The following is a 21,480-nucleotide window of genomic DNA, read 5'->3' as shown; positions in this document are numbered from 1 at the left end:
CTATGTTATGACACCACGTGCCATAAACATATCCATATTCTCCAAAAGTTTCCTCACACCCTCTTCATTATTAGTATCTGTGTGTGTGGTAAGAATGCTTAACATAAGAGCTACCCTTGTAGCAAAATTGTAAGTATGCAATACAGTATTGTTACCCATAAGCACCATGCTATACACTTCATCTCTAGCACTTACTCAGCTTGCTAAGTGAAACTTTGTAGCCTTTGACTCATACCTCCCCTGGGGCCCCCTCTCCACAGCTCCCAGCAACCACTATTCCACTCTTTGCTTCTATGAGCTTGACAATTTTAGATTCCTTCTATAAGTGGTACCATGTAGTATTTGTCCTTCTGTGACTAGTGTATTTCATTTACAGTAATACCCTCTAGGTCCATCCATGTTATCTCAAATGTCAGGATTTTTTTCTTTCTTAAAGCCAAATAATATAATACTCATTGTGTGAATATAACACCTTTCTGTATGCATTTAGGCATTGATGGATATTTAGATTGCTTCCATGTCTTGGCTATTGTGTATAATGCTGCAACGAACATGGGAGTGCATGTATTTCTTCAAGATCCTAATTTCAATTCTTTTGAATATATACCTAGAAATGGGAATCCTGAACCATATGATAGTTCTATTTTTAATTTTTTGAGGAGCCTCCATACTGTTTTCCACAGTGGCTGCACCAATTTACATTCCTACCAACAGTGCACAAGGGTTCCCTTTTCTCCACATCCTCGCCAACACTTGTTTTTCTGGGTTTTTGTTTTGGGTTTTTGGGGGGTTTTTTTATTTTTGTTTTTTTGTTTTGTTTTGTTTTGATACTAGACAAGGACCCTTATTCTTTTTTTTTTTTAATATTTTATTTATTTATTTGTCAGAAAGAGAAGGAGAGAGAACACAAGCAGGGAGACCGGCAGGCAGAGGGAGAAGTAGACTCCCCACCGAGCAGGGACTCCAGTGCGGGACTTGATCCCAGGACCCAGGGATCATGACCTGAGCCAAAGGCAGATGCTCAACCGACTGAGCCACCCAGCTCCCAAGGACCCTCATTCTTATTTTTTATTTATTTTTATTTTTTTTATTAGAAAGAGGGAGAGAGGGAGGGACCTTCATTCTTATTTTTTATTTATTTTTATTTTCTTTATTAGAAAGAGAGACAGAGGGAGAGAGAGAACCTTAAGCAGGCTCCAACCCAGGGGAGCATGAAGTGGGGCTCGATGCAGGGCTTGATCCCACAATCCTGAGATATGACCTGAGCCAAAATCGAGAGTCGGATGCTTAACCGCTGAGCCACCCAGGCACCCCTGGACCCTCATTCTTGAATGTGCGATTTCTTTTTTAGTTCTCACACATAGATATTAGTTCCCACAGGGTTGTCACGTAGTGTTAAAGAGTTTGGAACTAATTCCATAATATCACCCAGCATAAGTTAAAGAATAGGTTTTATTGGTGAAAAAGAGAACTCACAACACCAGGGTCAAGGCTGGTGGACAGTGTACAGATTCTGTTCTAGAGGGGGAAGCTTTTCCCCACCACCCCTTCTTCCTCTACCCCCACCCAGTCCCCTCCGCACCAGAGTAAATCTCCCTTTCTGTAGAACAAGGGGGAGGCAGTGGCCTGTTTGTAAGGAGTAACACACTGCATGGTGCCAGGCATTCTGGATTTAGAGATTTCTCTCTCTCTTTTAAAGATTGTATTTTTAAGTAATCCCCACACCCAGCCTGGGGCTCGAACTCACAGCCCCAGGATCAAGGGTTGCATGCTCTACCGACTGAGCCAGCCAGGCTCTCCAGGGTTTTGTTTCTTTATAGGGGTTGATTAGGAATGCCAGCTGCCCTGTACCTGGGGACCTTTGGGCCTGTGGGGTATGCAGTCTCCCATAAGGAGGTGAAGAAAGCTGAGAGGAAGTTGCCCATCCCATGGGCACGGTCTCTGCTGAGAAAATGAGGGAGTTTCTGGGGTCTCTGCTGATCCCAGGTGAACATACATTCTTGGATAGTTCTACTCCTTATATTAACAGAGAATGTACTTATAACTGGTTATCCCTTTTATCTTCTCCCTGGGGAAAAAAGGTACTAGAACTTTCTAGAATTGTTTACCATCACTGAATTTTCAAAAGACCTTATTCTAGGAGTGCTTATCACTCAAATCAAATGGTATATGAGAAAGAAAAAGGGGGAAAAGAAAACAACCCTTGGGACCATTTGATATCTCTACATCTCTTTCTTATAGTCTGCCATCTTCTTATAAAATTCCAATGTGATTTGTATTTTTTACTGCAGTGCAATTCACATAACATAAAACTAACCATTTTAAAGTGCACAATTCAGTGACATCGGTGTAATTATATTGCTGTACAACGACCATCTTTATCTAGTTCCAAAACTCCATCATCCCTCCGCCCACCAAGCAGTCACTCCTTATTGTCTCCTACGCCTGTCCCTGACAGCTACCAATCTTTTTTCTATCTCTGTGGATTTACTTCTTCTGGATATTTCACATAAGTGGAACCATACAATATGTGACCTTTCGTGTCTCTCTTCTTTCACTCAGCATACTGTTTTCGAGATTCACCCGTGAGGTAGCATGCATCAGTACTTCATCCTTTCTGCGGCTGGATAATATTCCACTGCTTTTACATAACACGCTTTGTTTCTCCGTTCCTCGACTAAGACATTTAGGTTGTTTCCCCCTTTGGCTATTGTGAATAGTGTTGCTATGAATATTTATGTGCAAATATTTATTTGAGTACCTGTTTTCAGTCCTTTTGGGTATAAATTAGGAGTGGAATTTCTGGAACATATGGTAAGGCTATGTTTAACTTTTTAAAAAAGCATGCTTGGTATCCTTGTCTCCTCTGGCCTAATTAGAACTGCAAGGAAGCAGTGCTTCTCAAGGTAGGCTGCAGTGCAGTTGAAGCACTCACTAGTCACGAATATTCTAAAACATTCTTTGTTGAGGCTAAAAAGAGAGAGTGTTGGTTATTTATCAAGGAACTGGAAATGTTTCTAAACCAGTAGTTGTAAAGTTAACTGAATAACCATCATTTTTGACATCGTATTCACACAGGAGGCTTCTGGGTGGTAATTTCAAAGAGGTACAAGGAATGAGGCTCTAGGTAAGAGGTGAGGGACAGGTCTTATTTTTACCCTTTCCAGAATCTAGCACCTTAACCCCCACACCCAGCCCTTTCCACAGCCCTGTCTCCAGTTAGCCAGACGCTTCCTTTCTATCGCTCAAGGCTGCCAAGGACTGCCTTGACCCTCAGGCAGAACCCTCTTCACTCCCCATTCTTCCCCCCAGTCCCCCCACCCCCCAGAGATAGATATTGAGTAAACTTGAATTTTTCATCTACAACAACTTCCCTTCTTCTTCTTCTTCTTCTTCTTCTTCTTCTTCTTCTTCTTCTTTTTTAAGATTTTATTTATTTATTTGACAGAGAGAGAGACAGCCAGCGAGAGAGGAAACACAAGCGGGGGGAGTGGGAGAGGAAGAAGCAGGCTCCCAGCGGAGGAGCCTGATGTGGGGCTCGATCCCAGAACGCCAGGATCACGCCCTGAGCCAAAGGCAGACGCTTAACAACTGAGCCACCCAGGCGCCCCTCATCTACAACAACTTCTACCCATGGAATAAATCATAAAATAATAACTGTAAACTCTTACGTTGCTTATTTAGCCCTGATTTCATCATGTGCAGGAATCAGACAGCCCTGATATTTCATCATATGCCACACTGAGTTGAAGGGGCACCTGGGTGGCTCAGTGGGTTGGGCATCTGGCTCTTGGTTTCTGCTCAGGTCATGATCTCAGGGTCCTGGGATCGAGCTCCAAGCTGGGATCTGCGCTCATCGAGGAGTCAGCTTGAGGATTTCTCCCTCTCCCTCTGCCCTGCCTCCTCTGCCTCCCCACGCTCCCCACCACCACCACACACACATTCTGTCAGAAGAGACTTTGCTTGTGGCTTCAGGGGACGGAAGAGAACAAAGCAAACTGGCTTCCCAGTTGTCATGTTTCAAACACTCCGCACCCTTAGAAGAACCAGAAAAGAAACACAGATTTGAAGGGCAGGGGACGCTCTTACTTCTGTGCAGCCCCAAGCAGAATAAAACCAAAGCCAAAGCCAAACAAGCTAGAAAAGAGTCCTCTAGCTTGGGGTGCAGAGATGGTAATGGGGAAGACACAGGGCTCCCTGGTTGGAAGAGGGAGCAGACAGGGCCACGGACAGCCTCACAGATTGCTTCTGCTCCAGCATGCTCGGAGTACGATAGAGAAACCATAACGACGGTCTAGTCCAGGGGGCCGTCACTTGTCTCAGAAAGGAATTCTATTATTCTATTAGAAGTTTGGGGTGACCGGGAAGATCAGAAGGATGGAGATGGAAATTTTTTCTTATGAATCCTGCATTGTTCAGGGTCTAAGATACTCTCCACAAACATTTAGACATAACAAATACCAAATCACTAGGGCATGATGGTACACTTTATAGATCGCCTTCAAATTAGAGTAAGAAAACCAAAAACTTTAGAAAGCTTTTGGAGCCAGGCCTGTGACAAAGTGAGGAAGGCCCAGGGCCACTTCCATTCTTTTTTAGGCTACCGACACATTAAAATAATTAATAAATAACAAAAAACGGTGTTTCAGTTGTCTATCATGGCCTAGCAAACTACCCCATACACACAGCCACTCATGGGCTCACAATGCTGCAGCAGGGTAGGGCTCTGTGGGGACAGCTCGTCACTCCGTTCCATGTAGCATATGGCTGTATTCCTCTGGGAGTTCAGATGGGCTATGATATCCCTGATGGCCACTCATTCTCCAGAGTCTTTCTCCACGTGGCCTCTCACCAGCCAGGGGTCTAACCCGAGCTTCTACCACAGGAGATGGATTGCAAGAAGGTAAAGGGAGAGGCTGGCAGGCCTTTTAAGGACTAGACCGGGAATTGGCACACTAGCGTCAGTTCCATCACATTCTGTTGGTCGAAGCAGGTCACGAGGCCAGACTGGATTTAAGGGGTGGAGAATAAATTCCACAATGGATTCCAGGAGCAGCAGGTGCCTAGAGAAAGAGTTGTTGGCAGTCAGGTTTGGAGATTGTCTACCCGACCTCTAAAAATTGTGGTGTACTTTAAATGTTTACACTCAGGTGCTGAGTGGCTCAGTCGGATAAGAGTCTTCAGTTTGGGTCATGATCCCAGGGCCCTGGGATCGAGTCCCAAGTCAAGCTCCCTGCTCAACGAGGAGTCAGCTTATCCCTTTCCCTCTTCCCCTCTCCCTGCTTGTGCTCTCTCTCCTAAGTAAATAAATAAAATCTTTAAAAAAAAAATGTTTATACAATACTTTTAACATAGTAGCACATAATGATTATTCAATTAACCTCTGTTGAAGAGAACAATATTCTGGATTTCAGGTGGGGCCCTAAGAGCCCTTCCTGCTTCTCCTGTCTCATAGTCTGTTGTCCTGGAGCCTTTCTTAGAGTTTGTGAAGGAAGCGTTTCTCTTTCTGTGTCCCGAACAACTGTGAGTTTCGCAGCAGGTGCCAACAGTCATTCATTCATAAGGGCACTTGTTCTCAAGTTCCTGTTCTTCTGACTTTAGGTATAGAGAGGTCCCTGGGAAAATTCCTGATTGTCTCCCTGCCAGGGCGTCAGCCTCACCATCTAACCGGTAGTGGCAGCAATCTCCTCCCACACCGGCTGACCCTCAAGAGAGTGATGGTCAGGGGTTACTAGTCTGTGTACCTGCCATGTAGCCACGACTCCTGTATGTAGAGTTGAGTCTCACCTGTAGAGTGAAATGATTCTAGAGCACGAAAAAAGACTTAAGAATGCCAATTAGCAGTGGCAGTGACATGCCCTATAGATCAGAAATAAGGATATTCCAAGGGGCTTTGGGAAGCTTGCAGGAGAATGTGGGGGCTTGGGGCATAGTCCCTATCTGTAGCGGCCATGGGGTGGAGGAAGAGAGAGAACTGAACCGAAAGCCGGCCAGGCCAGGTGCTAAAAAGCTGTGTCAACTCTTTATGATATAACAGAAATTACTGTGGGATTACAGACTGCTATTTGGGGAACATGGGTGCTTTTTTTTTTTTTAAGCTGTTTATATTTTCTGTAATTGGGTCCTTTTGTTAGTGTTTAGTGCATTTTTTAAATGCTAGTCTGGTCAGCTGTGCTAAGAGGAACCAAGAAAGAGGTTTTTGTGCAGTTTGGACCAGAGTTTTAAAGGGGAAGCAGCTTACCAACCGCCTGACATAGCAAGAAACAATGGAGTGGTGTTGCCTGAGTGAGAGAGCCTCAAAGGGAAGGTAAACTGAGGGCAATGGGGTCAGAAACCCTTGCTCAGGAGCCCTCCCCACACCGAGATGTGTTTCTCAAATCTGGGCCCATCTCTCCATCTGCATAGTCTGTTACTCCTCTAATGGCCCAGACAGGAGGCAAAAGGAGACGTCAATAAACAATGAGAAGGAAGACTGCCCTGGGATTGGTGGCCCAGGGCTGGAGTGGGTGTTAGCTGTGGAGTTTGCTCTCAAGAATAGAGCTAGCAAACAGAAAATCTAGTCTGGGGTATGGGGGAGGAAGGGTTCCATTTGAGCATGAACTGCTGGGAGCCAAACAGGAAGGAAGGAAGGTTACCAAATCTTTTTTCTATTTAATGAGGGAGAGGACACACACAGATTGCAGAGGACCCCAACCATTGCCTAGGAAGGGGATGAGCAAGGGTTAGTGGGCTAGCATGGTCGCTTAAGCAAAGTGGGGCACGGGGAGAGCCAAGATAGATAGCCAGAATCTGAAGCAGAGATGGGGGCAGAACAGAGCATTACCATGGCAGGAGTAGGGGTAGGGAAAGGCTGCTGATTGTGGGTGCATGAAGACTGGGGGCCACCCAGGCACTGTGGCCATGAGGCTTGGAAGAGTTGAATCATTCCAGACCTCTCCCCTCCCACCCCCCTGGAGCTGCTGCTGGGTAGAGTTGGGAGTGGGCACCACTGTCACTGTCAATGTCCCAGGTTCAGTCCTGCCCCAAACTGAGTAACACACCAGGCTAAACCCTAGTGGATCAAAACAACAACAGTCCTTTATTTTGCGTTTCAGGCGAAACAAGGACCTACTCTGCTTCATATGTCTGGGGCCCATGGCTCAAATGGCTGGGGACAGCAAGGGGCTGGCAGTGCATCTCTCTTCCTGCAGGCTTAGGCCATCTCCCTATGGTCTCTCCTGTGTTCTTCTCCAGCATAGAGGTCTCAGGCTAGCCAGACCTAAAGGTGGCTCAGGGCTCCAAGAGCAACAATTTCCAGATGCCCAGACAGAAAGAAATTGCAAGGCATTTATGATCTGACTTCAGAAGTTCCAGGATATGTGATTTCTACCATATGCTATTGGTTTAACAAATCACTAAATCCAGCTCAAATTCAAAGGTAAAAGGTATATATCCTCTCAATAGAAGGAGTGTCAAAGAATCTGCCACCATTTTTAATGCATCTCACTGGGTCCTTAACAAAGTCTCTGCCCTGAACTCCTTGTCTGCAGATTCTCACTGATGGCAGCTGGGAGGCAGCAATGCACGGGTGGAAAAAGCAGGGGCTTTGGAGGACACCAGCCTGCATTCCTGTCTAGGCAGGATCCACCATTCAGCAACTGGTTGAGCTTGTTAGGTTACCTCCCTTTCAGAGCCATGGTTTCCTCGTGTCAAACAGGAATAACACCATTATAATGACCAAGAAAATGTACTTCTCAGATCTTCCAGTGCAGAGCATAACTGACCAATGGATCTGCCCCAGAGACTGAGATCCGCAATCTATCCTCTCATATTCATCTCCAGCTTGGTGCAGAGGCCATTTTGCTGGAGCAGCCCATGACTAAGTACAAGAGGTCTATTCCTGGGAGATGCTGGACTCCTGGGACAGGCCAGTGTGGCTTGAAGGCCCCCCACAGCCTTGCTGAACTTTCTTAGAGCTGCACTGTATTATAAGATGCCTGTGCTCCCCAGCCTTCCACCCAACCATCCTTCCTTGCTTCTCTACGTAGCTCACACCTGCATCCCGGGTCCAGCTTCCTGTGTGTGTTCCCTCATCAGCCTCTTGCAGAGTATTCCTGTCTGGCACTACTTTGGGGGGAATGGGACAAATAGCCACCAAGTCACAAGGTTGCTGTATTAAATAAAGGGGTGTGTGTAAGCACTTAACCAAAGCTTGGCATATGGTTGACATTCATTCAACTAACACTGAGTCCCTGCTGTGTGCAGGCTTTAGCCTGTTTGCCTGGGACATAATGGTGAGCAAAGCAAATAGGAACAATGTCAAGGTCACCAGCTTGACGCTTCTTACTGAGTCTCACTGCTGAGGGATAAAGTCCCAACTCTTCTATGGGACACACAGAGCCTTTCAGAGCCTGACCCCAACGAACCTCAACACCTGAGCCTAGAAGCAAAAGGAACTTCCCCCTTTCCTCTTTCGATCTTACTTTCACCCCCAAAGTCTTAGCACACTTTTTTCCGCTCCTTGAAATGCCTCCCCCTCCCTTGTACACACCCCTCATATGAGAAACTCTTACACATCCTCCAAGATCCAGTTCAATTGTGGGGTCCTAGGTCACCCGGACAGAACACGCTTGTGGGCACAGATCTCAGCATGCACCTCATAAAAGCACTTGTAACATTGTGCAGTAATTGCTGTAACAGTGTCCCTGCTAAGCGGTGAGCTTGTCTAGAGCGGGGGCAAGGTGGTATCCACCCCGAATCCCCACTGCCTGTCACTCGGTAGGCCCGCAGTTCACATCTGCGGAGCGAGTGAGTGAATGGGCCGGGGAGCGCAGGCGATTTTCCGGGGGGACCGGGGCCTGCGTCGAGGAGGCGGGGGCGCAGCTGGGCCCGGCCGCGGTCGGGGAGCCGCAGGCGCCCGGGAACCGCCCGGGACGCGCAAGGCTCGCGCGGGCCGAATCGCTGCAGCCGCCGCGGGGCACATGACTGCGGGCTCAGCCTCCGCCCCGCCCGCTTCCCCGCGCAGCTGCTTGCTGGCCGTCCCCTCCCGGGGCTGCGGCGAGCCTGGCCGGCGAGCGTCACCGCCCTGCGCGCACCCGCTCTCCCTCCCGACGGTGCGGGGCGGGCGCCCGACTGCCCGAGCGAGGGAAACCGAAACCGAAGCGCCTCGTCCCACTCCCGGGCGGCCAGCCAGGTGCACCGGAGCCGGGAGCCCCGCCGCGGAGCCGGGAGCCGCGCGCAGCGCCGCGGCCGCGGGCGCCGCAGGGTCCCGGGTGCTCAGGCTGCTGCAGCGGCGGCGGCCCCTCCCTCCTTCCTGTGCAGTCGCCGGCCGGCGGGGCCCGGCCCGGGAGCGGCGCGCAGAATGGGCAGGTGCTGCTTCTACACGGTCGGGACGCTGTCCCTGCTCCTGCTGGTGACCAGCGTCACGCTGCTGGTGGCCCGGGTCTTCCAGAAGGCCGTGGACCAGACGATCGAGAAGGTGAAGCGGGCGGGCTGTGTGTGTGTGTGTGTGTGTGTGCGCGCGCGCGCGGGCGGGCTTGTGTGCGCGCTCCCGTATTGGGCGGGGGACTCTTCCAGCCCACCCCCCCGCGACTGCTGAACCTCGTGCAGGGAACCTCTGCACCCTGGCAGACCCTCGGACTACAGCCCTCCTTTCTTACTTGGCTTCTCGGGGTTGCTAGGTAAGGGTTGAAGGAGGATGGAGAGGAGTAAGATAAAACTGCGGATCTTGACTTTTTAGAAAGGCTTTCACTTACATTCTATCGTTTGCCTCCCCTCCACGCCCTCCCTACACCCCAATCTCTGTTCGGCCCGAACATATTTCCCTCCTTCTTCATGAAAAAACAAACCTAAAAGAAAAACACCGCAGCCCAGGCAGGTTTGTTGGCTGCTTGCTGTGGCCTTTGAAGTGGTGTGGGGCAGGGGATGCGAAGGGCTGTGCGGTCTATTGTGCTCTTGCCTGCCCGGGTTGGGCAGGGCTGGGCAGGGCCGTTGGTAGGGAGGCAGGCCTCTGCGCGGGGTGACATTTCAGTACGTCAAAGTCTGCGCTGGTTTCCCTCCGACTAAACATGTGGTATCTCGTACCAACAGTCTGGGTTGCTTTGTCTCACCACGGGTTCGTGCTCTTCTTAAATAACCATAAGCTTCAGGCAAGGGTGCATGTAGATTCTTGAAAGAATCTGAACCTGCCTCTTAGCCTAGTTGAGCAGCCTGGAGAGCTGGTCACTTCGGAAGACTTCTGAGTCATTTGACTTACCCAGTGCTCATTCCTTCTGCCTTTCACCCACATCCATCAGTCTGTGTGGAAAGAGGAACAAGAGAGAGTTACTGGGATCACTTTTTCTCTAAAAAAAAAAATAATAATAAATGAATCATTGGAGCAGCCTTTCTTGTTAGCACCCATAGCCCCATGCTTCATTTCTCCCACTGGTTTGCATTTGCTGTTGCCTGGATTAAAAAGCCAGTTTGATCCCTGAACTCCCAGTTAGTCAAGCTGTCTCATTCAGGTGGCTACAGACATTCCTTTAATAGAGGTTGCCATAAGCCATCAATTACTGGAAATCTGGCAGTTAAAGGCAAATAAAAGAAAAAGTCATGGTAAAGCATAATTTAATTTTAAAGTTCACATTATTGTGGGAAGATGAAGCTTACTGTCTGAACTTCTCAAAGGCCACTGTGTTCCCTGAGCACCCATGTTCAAGGAAAAAAAAAAAAAAAAACGGATATAATCTTCTCTATTCCTGGCTGCCTGAAAATCCATGGCAAGATTGTTTAAGGATGTAAACTCTTGCTTGGTTGACCGGGGTTAGGCAATCCAATTATAGTCAGTATGTGAATCTTCTTGTGTGGCTTTAAAAGGCTGTTTCAGGAGAGCCCCATGAGGTGAATGGTCTCCCCGGTGCCTCAGATATTAGCAGCCCTCGGATGCTCTGTGGGTCTCCATTTCATGGGCAGGTAGGGAGGTGGCTCTAAGGCAGCTTGCCTGGGCCTTGGGTTTGCATTGATATTTGATGATTGGCTTTTTAATGCAGTTTTCTCTGTGAGGAATGGATTCTGATCAAACTAATAAATTATAGTACAGGAGAAGTGGAGTTTCCAAATTGCCCCACCCCATTATGGAACACTGAACAGTGTGGCATATGAAATTAAATGACAGGGCTAGTTTCCGTGGACAGGAGTAGTGTAAGTCAGCCAGAGGTCATGCACTCCCATCCTTAGCGTTCTCCTCTCCTGGGTCACCTGTAGTGTGGTAGCAGGGGATAGTGGGACAGCGTAAGGACTCTGTAGTCCACACTCCTCCACGTGAATCCTGGCTCCACCATGTACTAGCTGGGTGACCTTGGGCCAAGTGCTTAACCTTCCTTGATTCTGGGCTTCCCCGTCTGCAAATGGGAATCATAACAACTCAGAAGAATAGAGAGGGTATAAGAATTATTAGGGAAAATGAGTAATTTTCATGGGATATAGTTAGTGCTTTGTAAAGAAGTTTTATTTTTGTTAGAAGCCACATGAGTACAGACAAAAGAGTTGAGATTTGAAGTCAGACACCCTGTGTTCAAATCCTGACCTTACCATTTGCAAGCTTTTTGATTCTGGGCAAGTTACTTAACTATTTCATTACTTGGGAAAGTGAGGATGTTAGCCATCTCAGGCACAGTGGTGCAGTTACTGTGAAGCACCCAAAACTTACTCTTCGAGCCCTCACTTGCACAGGCCCTTCCAACACCCTGTATCTAATTCTGTATCCAACAGCCCTGCCTCTGTGTGTGCCATTGGGAGACCGAGTGAGCTAATCTGTGTAAAGCACCCAGCACAGTATCAGGCAGGGGATAGCTGATCAGTCATGGCTGCCGCCATTGTGTCCAGAGGTATCATTCTAGGACAATTCCTTCATAACTTGACCTTTATATAGTTGTAGTGAAATCCATTCTGATACTCCCAGTCCTTAGTTTTTTTTCATTTGAAGATTATCCAGGCCCTGGCTTGTCTATATCAAAAAGAGAAGAGAGGAAAGGGGTGACATGCCAATGAGGAGGTTTGGCTAATTGTGAGAAGCAAAGTAACATAATTTCTATTAGAATAATTTGCAGGGAGGTTTTAAGAGTAAAGGGAGATTTAAATTTTTGGCCAGTGAATGGGGTGGAAGGAACCAAGACAGTTTGGTTCCATTCTTGGCCTCACCGGTTACCGCCTTGTATTGGGCAAGCCCTACAATTGGTTCTGCTTCAATTTTCTCAATTGCAAAACAGGCACAGTAATGTCTCCCTCTTTGTTTGCTCACACCCACTTCTTGGGGGCTCTTCTGAGCATTAACTGGGCCTTCTCTGTCAGGTGTTCTTTTTGGGCTTTTTTGTTTTTTAAAGATTTTATTTTTGTATGTATGTATTTGAAAGAGAGAGAGAGAGCAAGGGGAGGGAGGAGGAGCAGAGGAAGAGGGAGAAGCAGACTCCCTTCCGAGCATGGAGCCTGACACCAGACACCAGGCTCGATTTCAGGACCCGAGATCATGACCTGAGCCGAAATCAAGAGTCAGAGGCTCAACTAACTGAGCCACCCAGGCACCCCTGAAGCATTTTGACTTCCCTGAAGACAGAGCTGTGCAGAAACCATTCCACCTCTGTTTCCTCCCCAGAGCCTGGAAGGGCAGAATTTTGTTCGGTCTCACTTGGTAAACCCACGAATTGTCCTGGCATCTAGCACAGTGCCTGGTCCGTGGTAGGTACACGATAAATGCCTGTATGCCTCACGTTGGATCCTTTGAGTTGAAAGAATGGTGTTCTAGGACTCAGCAGAACTTGGTTAAAATTCTTTTTTTCTGTCACTAACAAATATTTGGATTAAGTTGAGCAAGCCAAGTAGCCAATATTGACCTCCTCAAAAGCTCAGGTTTCTCAGTTTGAAAACGGGAGTGATACGAATACCTGCCTTAGGGTTGTCGCTCGAGTGCAAAGAAAGGATTGATGTAAGGCTTCTGGCACAGCACCTTGCAAAATGCCCGCGTAGTAACAGCGGTTACTGTTTGTAGCTCGTTCTGTCCTCTGGGAGCGAAGTTTATGTAGTAGATCGGTCTCCTTCTCGTTCCAAACTTCTGACACTGTGACACAGGCGTGTGAGTTTCGGTCAAGAGCAACTCTGCAGCTCAGAATATTCAATTTGCCCTTAGACTCACTGACAATTTGAACATCTCCCAGAAATGGGAGTGCAGAGCCAGCCAGAGTCCCGGCTGGCTACAAAGGAAAGGGCTGGCAAGGGAACCAGTGAGAAGGAAAGAGACTGTTCACATGTTTTGCTTCCTACCACAGGCCAAGGAAGGATGATAGCATTAGGTGTCAGAGATGAGATGAACGGGACAAATATACTTTATCCTTGGCTGGGACCTGAGACTCCGGGCAAGCAAGAACAGCGAGCCTCTTTTAGGAGCCATATAACTTTGGAGCGCTTGTGCTGAGGCCTCAAGAAATAAAATATAATCATTGATAATTTAACCAAATAACATTAATGGTGAATATGTGGGGGTCTTCTTTTTTAAAGTCGAATTAAACATCTTCATGCATGTTTATGTAACGATGATCAACTATATGTAATCTTAAAAGACTCCTTCTTGCATATCTGCCTCTGAATTGCCTCTTTTCAGGGTTGTGAAGACTTAGAACCTTAGAATAAGAAAAAACCTGAAGCATCACTGAATCTGTTATTTTATAGTCAAGAAAACGGAGCCCATATCAGTTTTAAAATCGATGGCGGTGGGTACCAAATTGCCTTTACATTAATGTGCCCCTGGAAATGTAGGTCATTGACTTATCAAAGGCCAGATGGAGAGGTAGGGGTAGGGTTAGGCATGCGAGCTGGGTCCTCCTAAATCACTTTTCCCATCCCAAGGATGACCACAGAGCCTGTTGCCTGCAACAGTCTTGATTTATTTACACCTGTTGTCCTGGCAGAATTACTAGCACCCACTTCTCTTTTTAAAGATCCCTGCTGTGGACAATAAGTTCTATCCTCACATACCACACTGTCCTCCACTTCTTAGCAATAAAGAGGAGCAAGGAGCTAAAGCCCACGCAAGCTGGCTCCAGAATGATTGGATTTTTTTTTTTTTTTTTTTTTGCAAAGCTGGAAGAGGAAGCTCATGGGAGTCTAAGGGTGAGAACACAGGGCAGCGAGGCCTCCTGAGAGTACAGTAGAAACTGGGAAGTCAGCAGGACCCGGGCGCACTCTGTATCTCCCACTCCTTCCTCTATTTTTCCCTACCAAATAGTTTCCTCTGTTGACTCATTGCTCCTAGGCTGTTTACTTATCGGGGGGATTCCCCAGCCCCAACCCTATGTGATGCTTCAGCTGCTGAGCCTCCCATGGGCAGGCTCTATCTCTTGGTTTCTCCTTTCCAAATCTGTAACAGAGTAATGTGATTGGCTCAGCACAAGCAGAAATCATAGATCCTTAAACAGAGGCAGTATCCTTGCAAGATTCTTTAACTCCTAAGCAAAATTATCCAACTCCTCCCTGGCTTTTAGAGATGTGATCTTGTGATATCAAAATCATATTGTGTTTCTTTCAATATCTTACTAATTCATGGTGACCATGAGTGCATTCATTAATGGTTAAGACAACGAAGTAAACCGGTAGGTCTCAGTGTAGTCCCTCGACTCTAGGAACTACATCAGAATCACTTACAGAGTTTCAGAACTGCCCATGCTGCCAGCCCTGCTGAATCAGACTGCTTAGGACTGGCCCCAACTTAAAAGGTTAACCATGAAGCCCCTGACCGGTTTGTTTGGTGATTATGGCAGCCCACATCTTTATTCCTTGAGATGGCAATTCCTTTTTTTTTTAACCTTTGTATTTTATTCTTCATTTTTGTTTATTTTTCTGATAAGAAATGCATGCCGTTATAAAAGTCAGATACGACAAAAAATAATAAAACAAAGATAACTACTGTTAACATAATGTTAATTATTCCACATTTTTATTTATGCATATATAGTAACAGATACACTTTGTAGAAATGGGGTGCTTCTAGTCCCACTCTTTCTTTATTTTTAATTTCGTCTGGTATAGTTGACATATAAAAGATGATAATTCTAGTTGAGGATGTCACTACTAGTGATTACTATTATTCTTCAAGTTTACATTAAAGGAAGGATTTGGGTGGGGGGAGGGGAAGGGTGTTGCTTGTGAGAACTGTTCTTGCTTTCTTAATAAAGTGCAAGATTTCATTCTGTCGGGCCGCAGCAAAGGGGCCATCTGTTCTGCCAGACATTTGCTTGTTTCCTGGGGAAGAATCAGCAGGTGGGATTGTAAGATCATTAATGAAAACATAGGATGTTGGCCAAGTGACTAGGCATTTATGGCCTGTGTCATCAGGATATATACTATACGTTCACGGTGTACTAAATGCGGGGACCATTTTTCATCGAAGCTGGTAACCGGTCAAAAGCAACTGAGGAAAATAAGACTACTTTTTGGTGTTTGCTGCCTATATCCAAAAGTACTTTTACGTATATACTTTGGCAGTCATTCATTTATTTAGCAAATATTTACCGAGTGTGGACCATTTGCGAGGCAATGTGCTAGGAGCTGTGTATCCAAGAGTAAAGTAAGGTAGACACAATCCTACCCTTGCAGAATTTATAATCTAATTCAAATTTTGGGGGCTCAGGCCCCTTTACACTCTGAAATTGAAGACCCCAAAGAACTTACATATCTGTGAGTTATATCTATCAATATTTACAATATCAGAAATTGAAACTGATAAATTTTTAAAGCACAAGAGTGCACAAGTATGTATTAGCTGTCAGAGCAATGACATCATTACATGTCTGCTGACCTCTAGAAAACTGCACTCTACACTCGTGAAAGAATGAGCGTGAAAAGGACAAATAATGTCTTAATATTATTATGAAAATAGTTATCACCTTGCAGACCCCCTGAGAGGGTCTTGGGGACCCCCAGAGTCCTCAGACCACACTTTGAGAGCTGCTGATCTAGTTTTCATATAATTCATTATGCTGGTTTTTAGAATAACTTAAAAAAATAACATAGTATCTCTGTTATAGTTCTGTAAGAACAATTCGGAAACTATGTTATTAATGTTTTCAAGCCCCCAGGATTTTGTTTGGGGTGTTGTTTATACTTTCCTTAGTTCCCACACAAGTCCATGGTTAAAGGGAATGGTCTGGGTCCTCGGTGATGCAGGTTCAGTGACTCTCTTGTCTTCCCTGTGTGCTAATCAAAAGAGACCAGACCATCGGCATCTCTAGAATTGAATTATTTGAAAAGTCCCCTCTAGCCTCAGCCCTGCCTATGACAGCGTCAATCCCTATGACATAATTTAGTACTTAAAGCTGGCTTGAAAGCTCCCATTGAAGGTGGGGGCCCTGCCATATTTAGCTTCGTCTCACCTTCCCATGGCAGCAAGTGCAATGTCATATACATATATAACATGTCCAGTAAGTAGTACTTGGATGAATGCCCTTACATCCTCGGGGATGCTCTTGTTTGCATATTGTTGTTCATGTTGTTGTTTATCTTTACGTTTTTGTCATCCTCTGTAGGACAGTGGTCATTGACTCGCTCTATCTTTAAAATCTAGAAACTTCACCCAACAATCCAGGTTTCCAGCTTCACTTGAAGCATGTGGACGCTGTGCGTACTGGCCTCCCCACAATCCTGTGTGGCGGCCGTCTGAGCAGAATGAGGCTGCCCTTCTGAGGGGGCCTCCTTCCCCGTTCCCATGGTCCCTCACACTCCTGCTGGCTCCTTCACTCGGGGGCCCAGGGAAGGTGCCCTTTGTGTCATCATGCCTGCTCTGTTGTCTTTCTTAGAGTAGAGAAATACCTGTTTGTATCTGAACCTTTTTACCAAAAGAAGGGACATGAAAGAGGATGAGAGGGTCGTGTGTTTTACAAAAATGAAAGAGGGCATAGTTCTGTGGAGAAGTGGGTATTACCTCTAGGGTTTGACATCAAACAAATGGACCCACACCCAGCTGGCCCCTTCAGCATCTGAGTTTGACACTCTTTCTAGAGAAGGAGACGCAGAATGCCCTGGTTAGAATAGCGACATCACTCTTGCAAGTCACATTTTAAGGGGAGTTGCTTTTAACGCTGTACTTCTGATAATCAACAGTAATGGAAGGAAGAGGAGACCAAGGTTGAGACAGATGATGAAAGCGTCACTTATATAGACTCTGAGAGATATAATCACAACCCAGCCGGTTGTAAAGTAATCGGAGCGGCTCCACAATTCCGCACGAAACCCGGGCATTGTTTTCATGCGCACACTTACTGATTCGCATCTTAAAAATCCTCTTTCTCACCCACTCCTTCAGCCACTCCCTCTGCCCACACATCTGTGTCTCCAGTGGTCACCTGGTCCTTTTGATTCCGTTTCCAGCCGGTGGCTGCTTTCTCTCCCTTTAGGCTGGCAGTTCTCAGCCTTGGTTTCACATGTATTATACATGGAAACATTTAGAGAGTGTCTAGTGGGTGTTTCGTAGAGGAGCTTTTCAGGATGGCTGCTCCGCCCTGTTGTCCTGTCTGTCATTTATAGACAAGAGGAGCAGCTTCCACACGAACTAATGTTTGAACGTCAACTGTCAGATCTCATTAGCTGAAAGTATTACAATTGCAGTTAAAAGCAAAATGAGCTCATCAACAGTGACATAAAAAAATGCCAATGCATTTGTTCCTGAGTGAAAATAAGGTCAGAGAATTAGGGTAGAGTGTTAATGGCAGCTTCTTTGTTTTGCCTCAACAGAGAATTTAAAAAAGGTAAGCAGCGCAAATAACTTACATTACACAAGAGTCTGGGTTGGGTTTGCTCATTTCAGGGAGATATTTTATTTATTTATTTATTTATTTATTTATTTATTTTTAAGATTATTTATTTGAGAGAGAGAGAGCACAAGCAGGGGGAGGGGCAGAGGAAGGGGAAGCAGGCTCCCCCCTGAGCAGGGAGCCACATGATGCAGGGCTCCATCCCAGGACCCTGGGATCATGACCTGAGCCAAAGGCAGACTTAACCCACCAAGCCACCCAGGCGCCCCTCAGGGAGAATTTTTAAAAAACAAAGCAAACCACCTGGTATTTTGGTATTTGATGAGGTTTATGGACCTGGAGTCTCGTGAGAATCATTCACACGCGATTAGGCCAGGCTGTCAGCGTTGGTCTGCGTTATCTCTGGATGAGTGTAGACCACAGTGTAGCTGGCAGTGTGGATGGTCAAGTTGTGTTTAATTGTTACGCAGCACTCTGCTGAACTAAAAGAACAACCAGCAGTGCTCTTGAGTCCTGCGAGTTGCCTTAGAAGTATTCCCCGTTCCCATCCAAGCCTCATGCGGGTCCCTGGTGCTTAGTCTCATCGTGTGCAGGTAGGTGGCTTATGTCAGCACCGCTGGTTCAGCAGCCCTCCTAGTGCCGCCTTCCCGAAAGAGCTCAGTCAGGCTGACTGGGTGTGTTGTGTCTTGTGGCTGTATCATGTCATGTCAGCTCCCCCATGAAGCAGCTGGTCCAGCTTGTAGCTGGGGAACGGCGGGTGGTTGAGTGTCGCTGGTGCAAAAGAGGGCCTACAAGGGAATGACAGATGATGGCAGGTGATGGGCTGCGGCAGGTGGTGGCAGGGCTGAGTGCGGCCGGGAGGGACCTCGGACTGTATCCTGTGAGCAGTGGGGAGAGTGTCTGCTCCCAGAGGCGCTTTCGATAGAACTCTGTGGAGGCTGAGGTGGAGAATGGATTTGAAGGGAGCCTGGAGAAGAGAGCATCTGTAGTATTGCTGCCGCCCAGGCCACCTCTGGGATCAGGAGTAGAGATGGAGGAGGGGACGGTGGGATTTAGGATTGGGTAGGGGAGAAAAATCCTCAGTCTGTTTTTGGTCACATTGACTTTCCACAGCCTGTGGGATGTCCAGATGGGGATTTTAGGAGGGATCCATACAACTGGGATGATCCAAATAATTACCTTCTTTGGGCTGAATCACTGGGCCTCGCACGTCCTCGTTCGCTAACTGCATCCCGCGTGCCACTTTTGTGTCCTTAGCTCAGTTTCTTCATGAGAACAGGGCCTATGTCTGTTGGGCACATAGAAATCTCTCAATCTACACATACTGGCTAATAAGCTGAAAATAAGTTTTTCTGTTTAAATGATAAATTTGGTTGTTGACACTGCAGATTCACCACACGGCTCCATAATCTTTCCAATATTTCTTTTGGTAGCCGTACTACAATATTACACCTGGAAAAATCCGTCGTGTTCTACTTGGCTAAAATTTGTAAGCAATATCCAAAGTCGCATTGTAAAACTGATTTAGGACCTTATGTGGATGTTTAATTTACAGTAATTGGAAAACTCGGTTGATCACAGGGTTTGTGTGGTAACTGTCACGACCACGGCAGAATCCTCCGTGAGGAAGATCAGTTGTTCCCAGGCCACAGCATCATGTCTACATTGTGCAAAGGGCTCCTTGTGACCAAGGGAACTGGTTTGTTGTATTGGGCAGAATTCATGACTTCTTGTGCCAGACATTTTCCGGGCTTGAGGTTAGGGTTATTACTTGTTCGTTTCTGAATCCCTCCTTTGCAGGGCAAGCCCCTGGGAGTGTACAGTTGAATGCCCTGAGGATCTGGGGGTAGAAATTAGAAGCTTCGGGTCAAAATGAAGCCCTCTTCTGGGACCATCCTCTGGTGGGAGGTTGAGGTGCTTTTTTTGGACTCATTAGCAGAGAAACTACCTGGACACAATGGAGCTCAGTCCTCCCTCCGTCAGCACCTCACGTGTCTGTTCCAGCTTGGGAGTTTACCATGACTTCACACAGCTGCCCTAGTTTCCTTCCCTCCAGAGGTAAGGCCTGACTCCCCAGGAAGCTCTTGGAGTCCACGCTAGGGTTTTTCCATAGTTTTACAGTCTCCCTGGATTAGGGTTGCCAGATAAAATATCAGATGCCTAGTCACATCTGAATTTCAGATTATCAGTGAATAATATTTTAGTGAGTACGTCTCTTGCAATATTTTGATTCACTTCAGTTTATCAGTTGTTAACATCCTGCCATATTTACTTCATCTCTCTCTGATATACTTTTTCTTAAAGTATTTGAATGTAAGTTGCAGACATCACTATGTTTTGGTCCTGAATCCTGCAGCATGCATCACCTAAGAATTAAAGTACTTTGTGACATAATCCATGCAATATTTAGGATGCACTCGAGCGTGTTTATTTTATTGGCTAAATCTGGCAGCTCTCCCCTGGGGGATCTGGTCTCATGGCAGCTGCTAGGGGGCCAAGCTTGGGGTTTGCAAATCCACAGACTTGGACTGGGTCGGATTTGACTTGACTTACTGGCTCTGTGAACTTGGGAAAGCCAGCGCCACCATTTTATCTGAAAAATGGGAATTCTTACCTCTCAGCGTCTGTTTCAGTTTTGGAGATGATGGCATAAAGCCCTCGCACAGCCCCTGAGGCCTGAAGACTCAGGGAATAGTAGCTCACCACGGTAGTAATGGTGCCTGAGGTCAATGTCAGAGGAAAGAGATAAAAATAAAGAGGCTGGCATATTTATGAACTTCCCTCTGCCCTTTCATTCCCCTTCTCTTTCTCCACTGGTGTGTGTACACACAGGACATGTGGTCCACTCCGGGACTTGCCAGTGGGTTCTCGGACAAACACCTAACACCGTGGCATGGAGGAAAAGAGACACATTAAAGGGCAGGAAAAGCCAACACTCTTGAAGGCAAGACTTGGATGGAAGAAGAAGTGGTGTGAGACTTGCCTGGGTGGTGACTCCACTAAGAGTGGCCAGGGAGGGGGGATGATGGGGGTGGAGGCAGGAGGCAGATGGTGAGGAGAACCCGAGGTTGTAGCAGAATCTGCTCTCAGTGTGACTCTGGCAGGCTGTCAAGGATCCTTTCCACTGTTCGGCTTTGCGTTTGCTTTGTTTAGTTAAGGACTCCAGTGTACTAGATGTTTATTTCTATCCGAAACTGCCTTAGTTGAGTTGAGATTTGGAGGAACAAGTTCACGTCAGACTGTTGTAAAAACAGCCAGTTTTACCCTCTCTTCTGGAAAGGATTTAGCCCTCCCTTCTGGAAACACTTCTATTCGTCTTTGGATTTTTGGTTGCCTAAGAGTTGGATGCAGACCAAGCGAGATAAATTCGGGCCGTTAACCCATCTGTCCATTCACACTTGCTGGCTCTTTCGAGGTCCATAATTCTGAGGTGATTTTCTTTACTTTCATAAAGAAATGAGATTGCAAGCCCTTTCTTCTCTGAAATCTTAACACACTGTGATGGTTGTTGGGAAACGTTAGCAAGAAATACAGTGTGCTCCATCGGCCATCCCAGCAATGACAGGGAGAGAAAGACTGACGCCGAGCGTGGGGGATGGCGGCTCCTGGAGCCTTTGTGGGAGAGCTGACCACAGCTGATACGGCATCAACCTCGCCTTTGTTTTGCGAGGACAGAGGAAAAGCCTAGATGAAGTTGGTTCTCCGAGGATCTGCTGCTTCTCCT

At 46.8% G+C, this 21,480-nt stretch overlaps 1 protein-coding gene across 2 annotated transcripts in view; it reads left to right on the top strand.

Moving 5' to 3' along the window:
- The first annotated feature begins 9,219 nt into the window (after positions 1 to 9,219).
- SCARB2 (scavenger receptor class B member 2) overlaps positions 9,220 to 21,480 on the top strand; it is a 76,857-nt gene continuing 64,596 nt past the window's right edge. Inside the window, exon 1 of one of the 2 annotated variants that reach the window (XM_026509933.4) lies at positions 9,220 to 9,457. In XM_026509933.4, the coding sequence (XP_026365718.1) occupies positions 9,341 to 9,457 (117 nt within the window). In that variant the 5' untranslated portion in view covers positions 9,220 to 9,340. The remainder of the gene's footprint in view (positions 9,458 to 21,480) is intronic. The other variant, XM_044388165.3, reaches the window with a different exon arrangement.

This window comes from Ursus arctos, unplaced genomic scaffold, assembly GCF_023065955.2.
Source record: "Ursus arctos isolate Adak ecotype North America unplaced genomic scaffold, UrsArc2.0 scaffold_9, whole genome shotgun sequence".
In the NCBI taxonomy this organism is placed as follows: Eukaryota; Metazoa; Chordata; class Mammalia; order Carnivora; family Ursidae; genus Ursus; species Ursus arctos.
The sequence above is the reverse complement of the archived record's forward strand: the minus strand, read 5'-3'. Positions and strand labels throughout refer to the sequence as shown.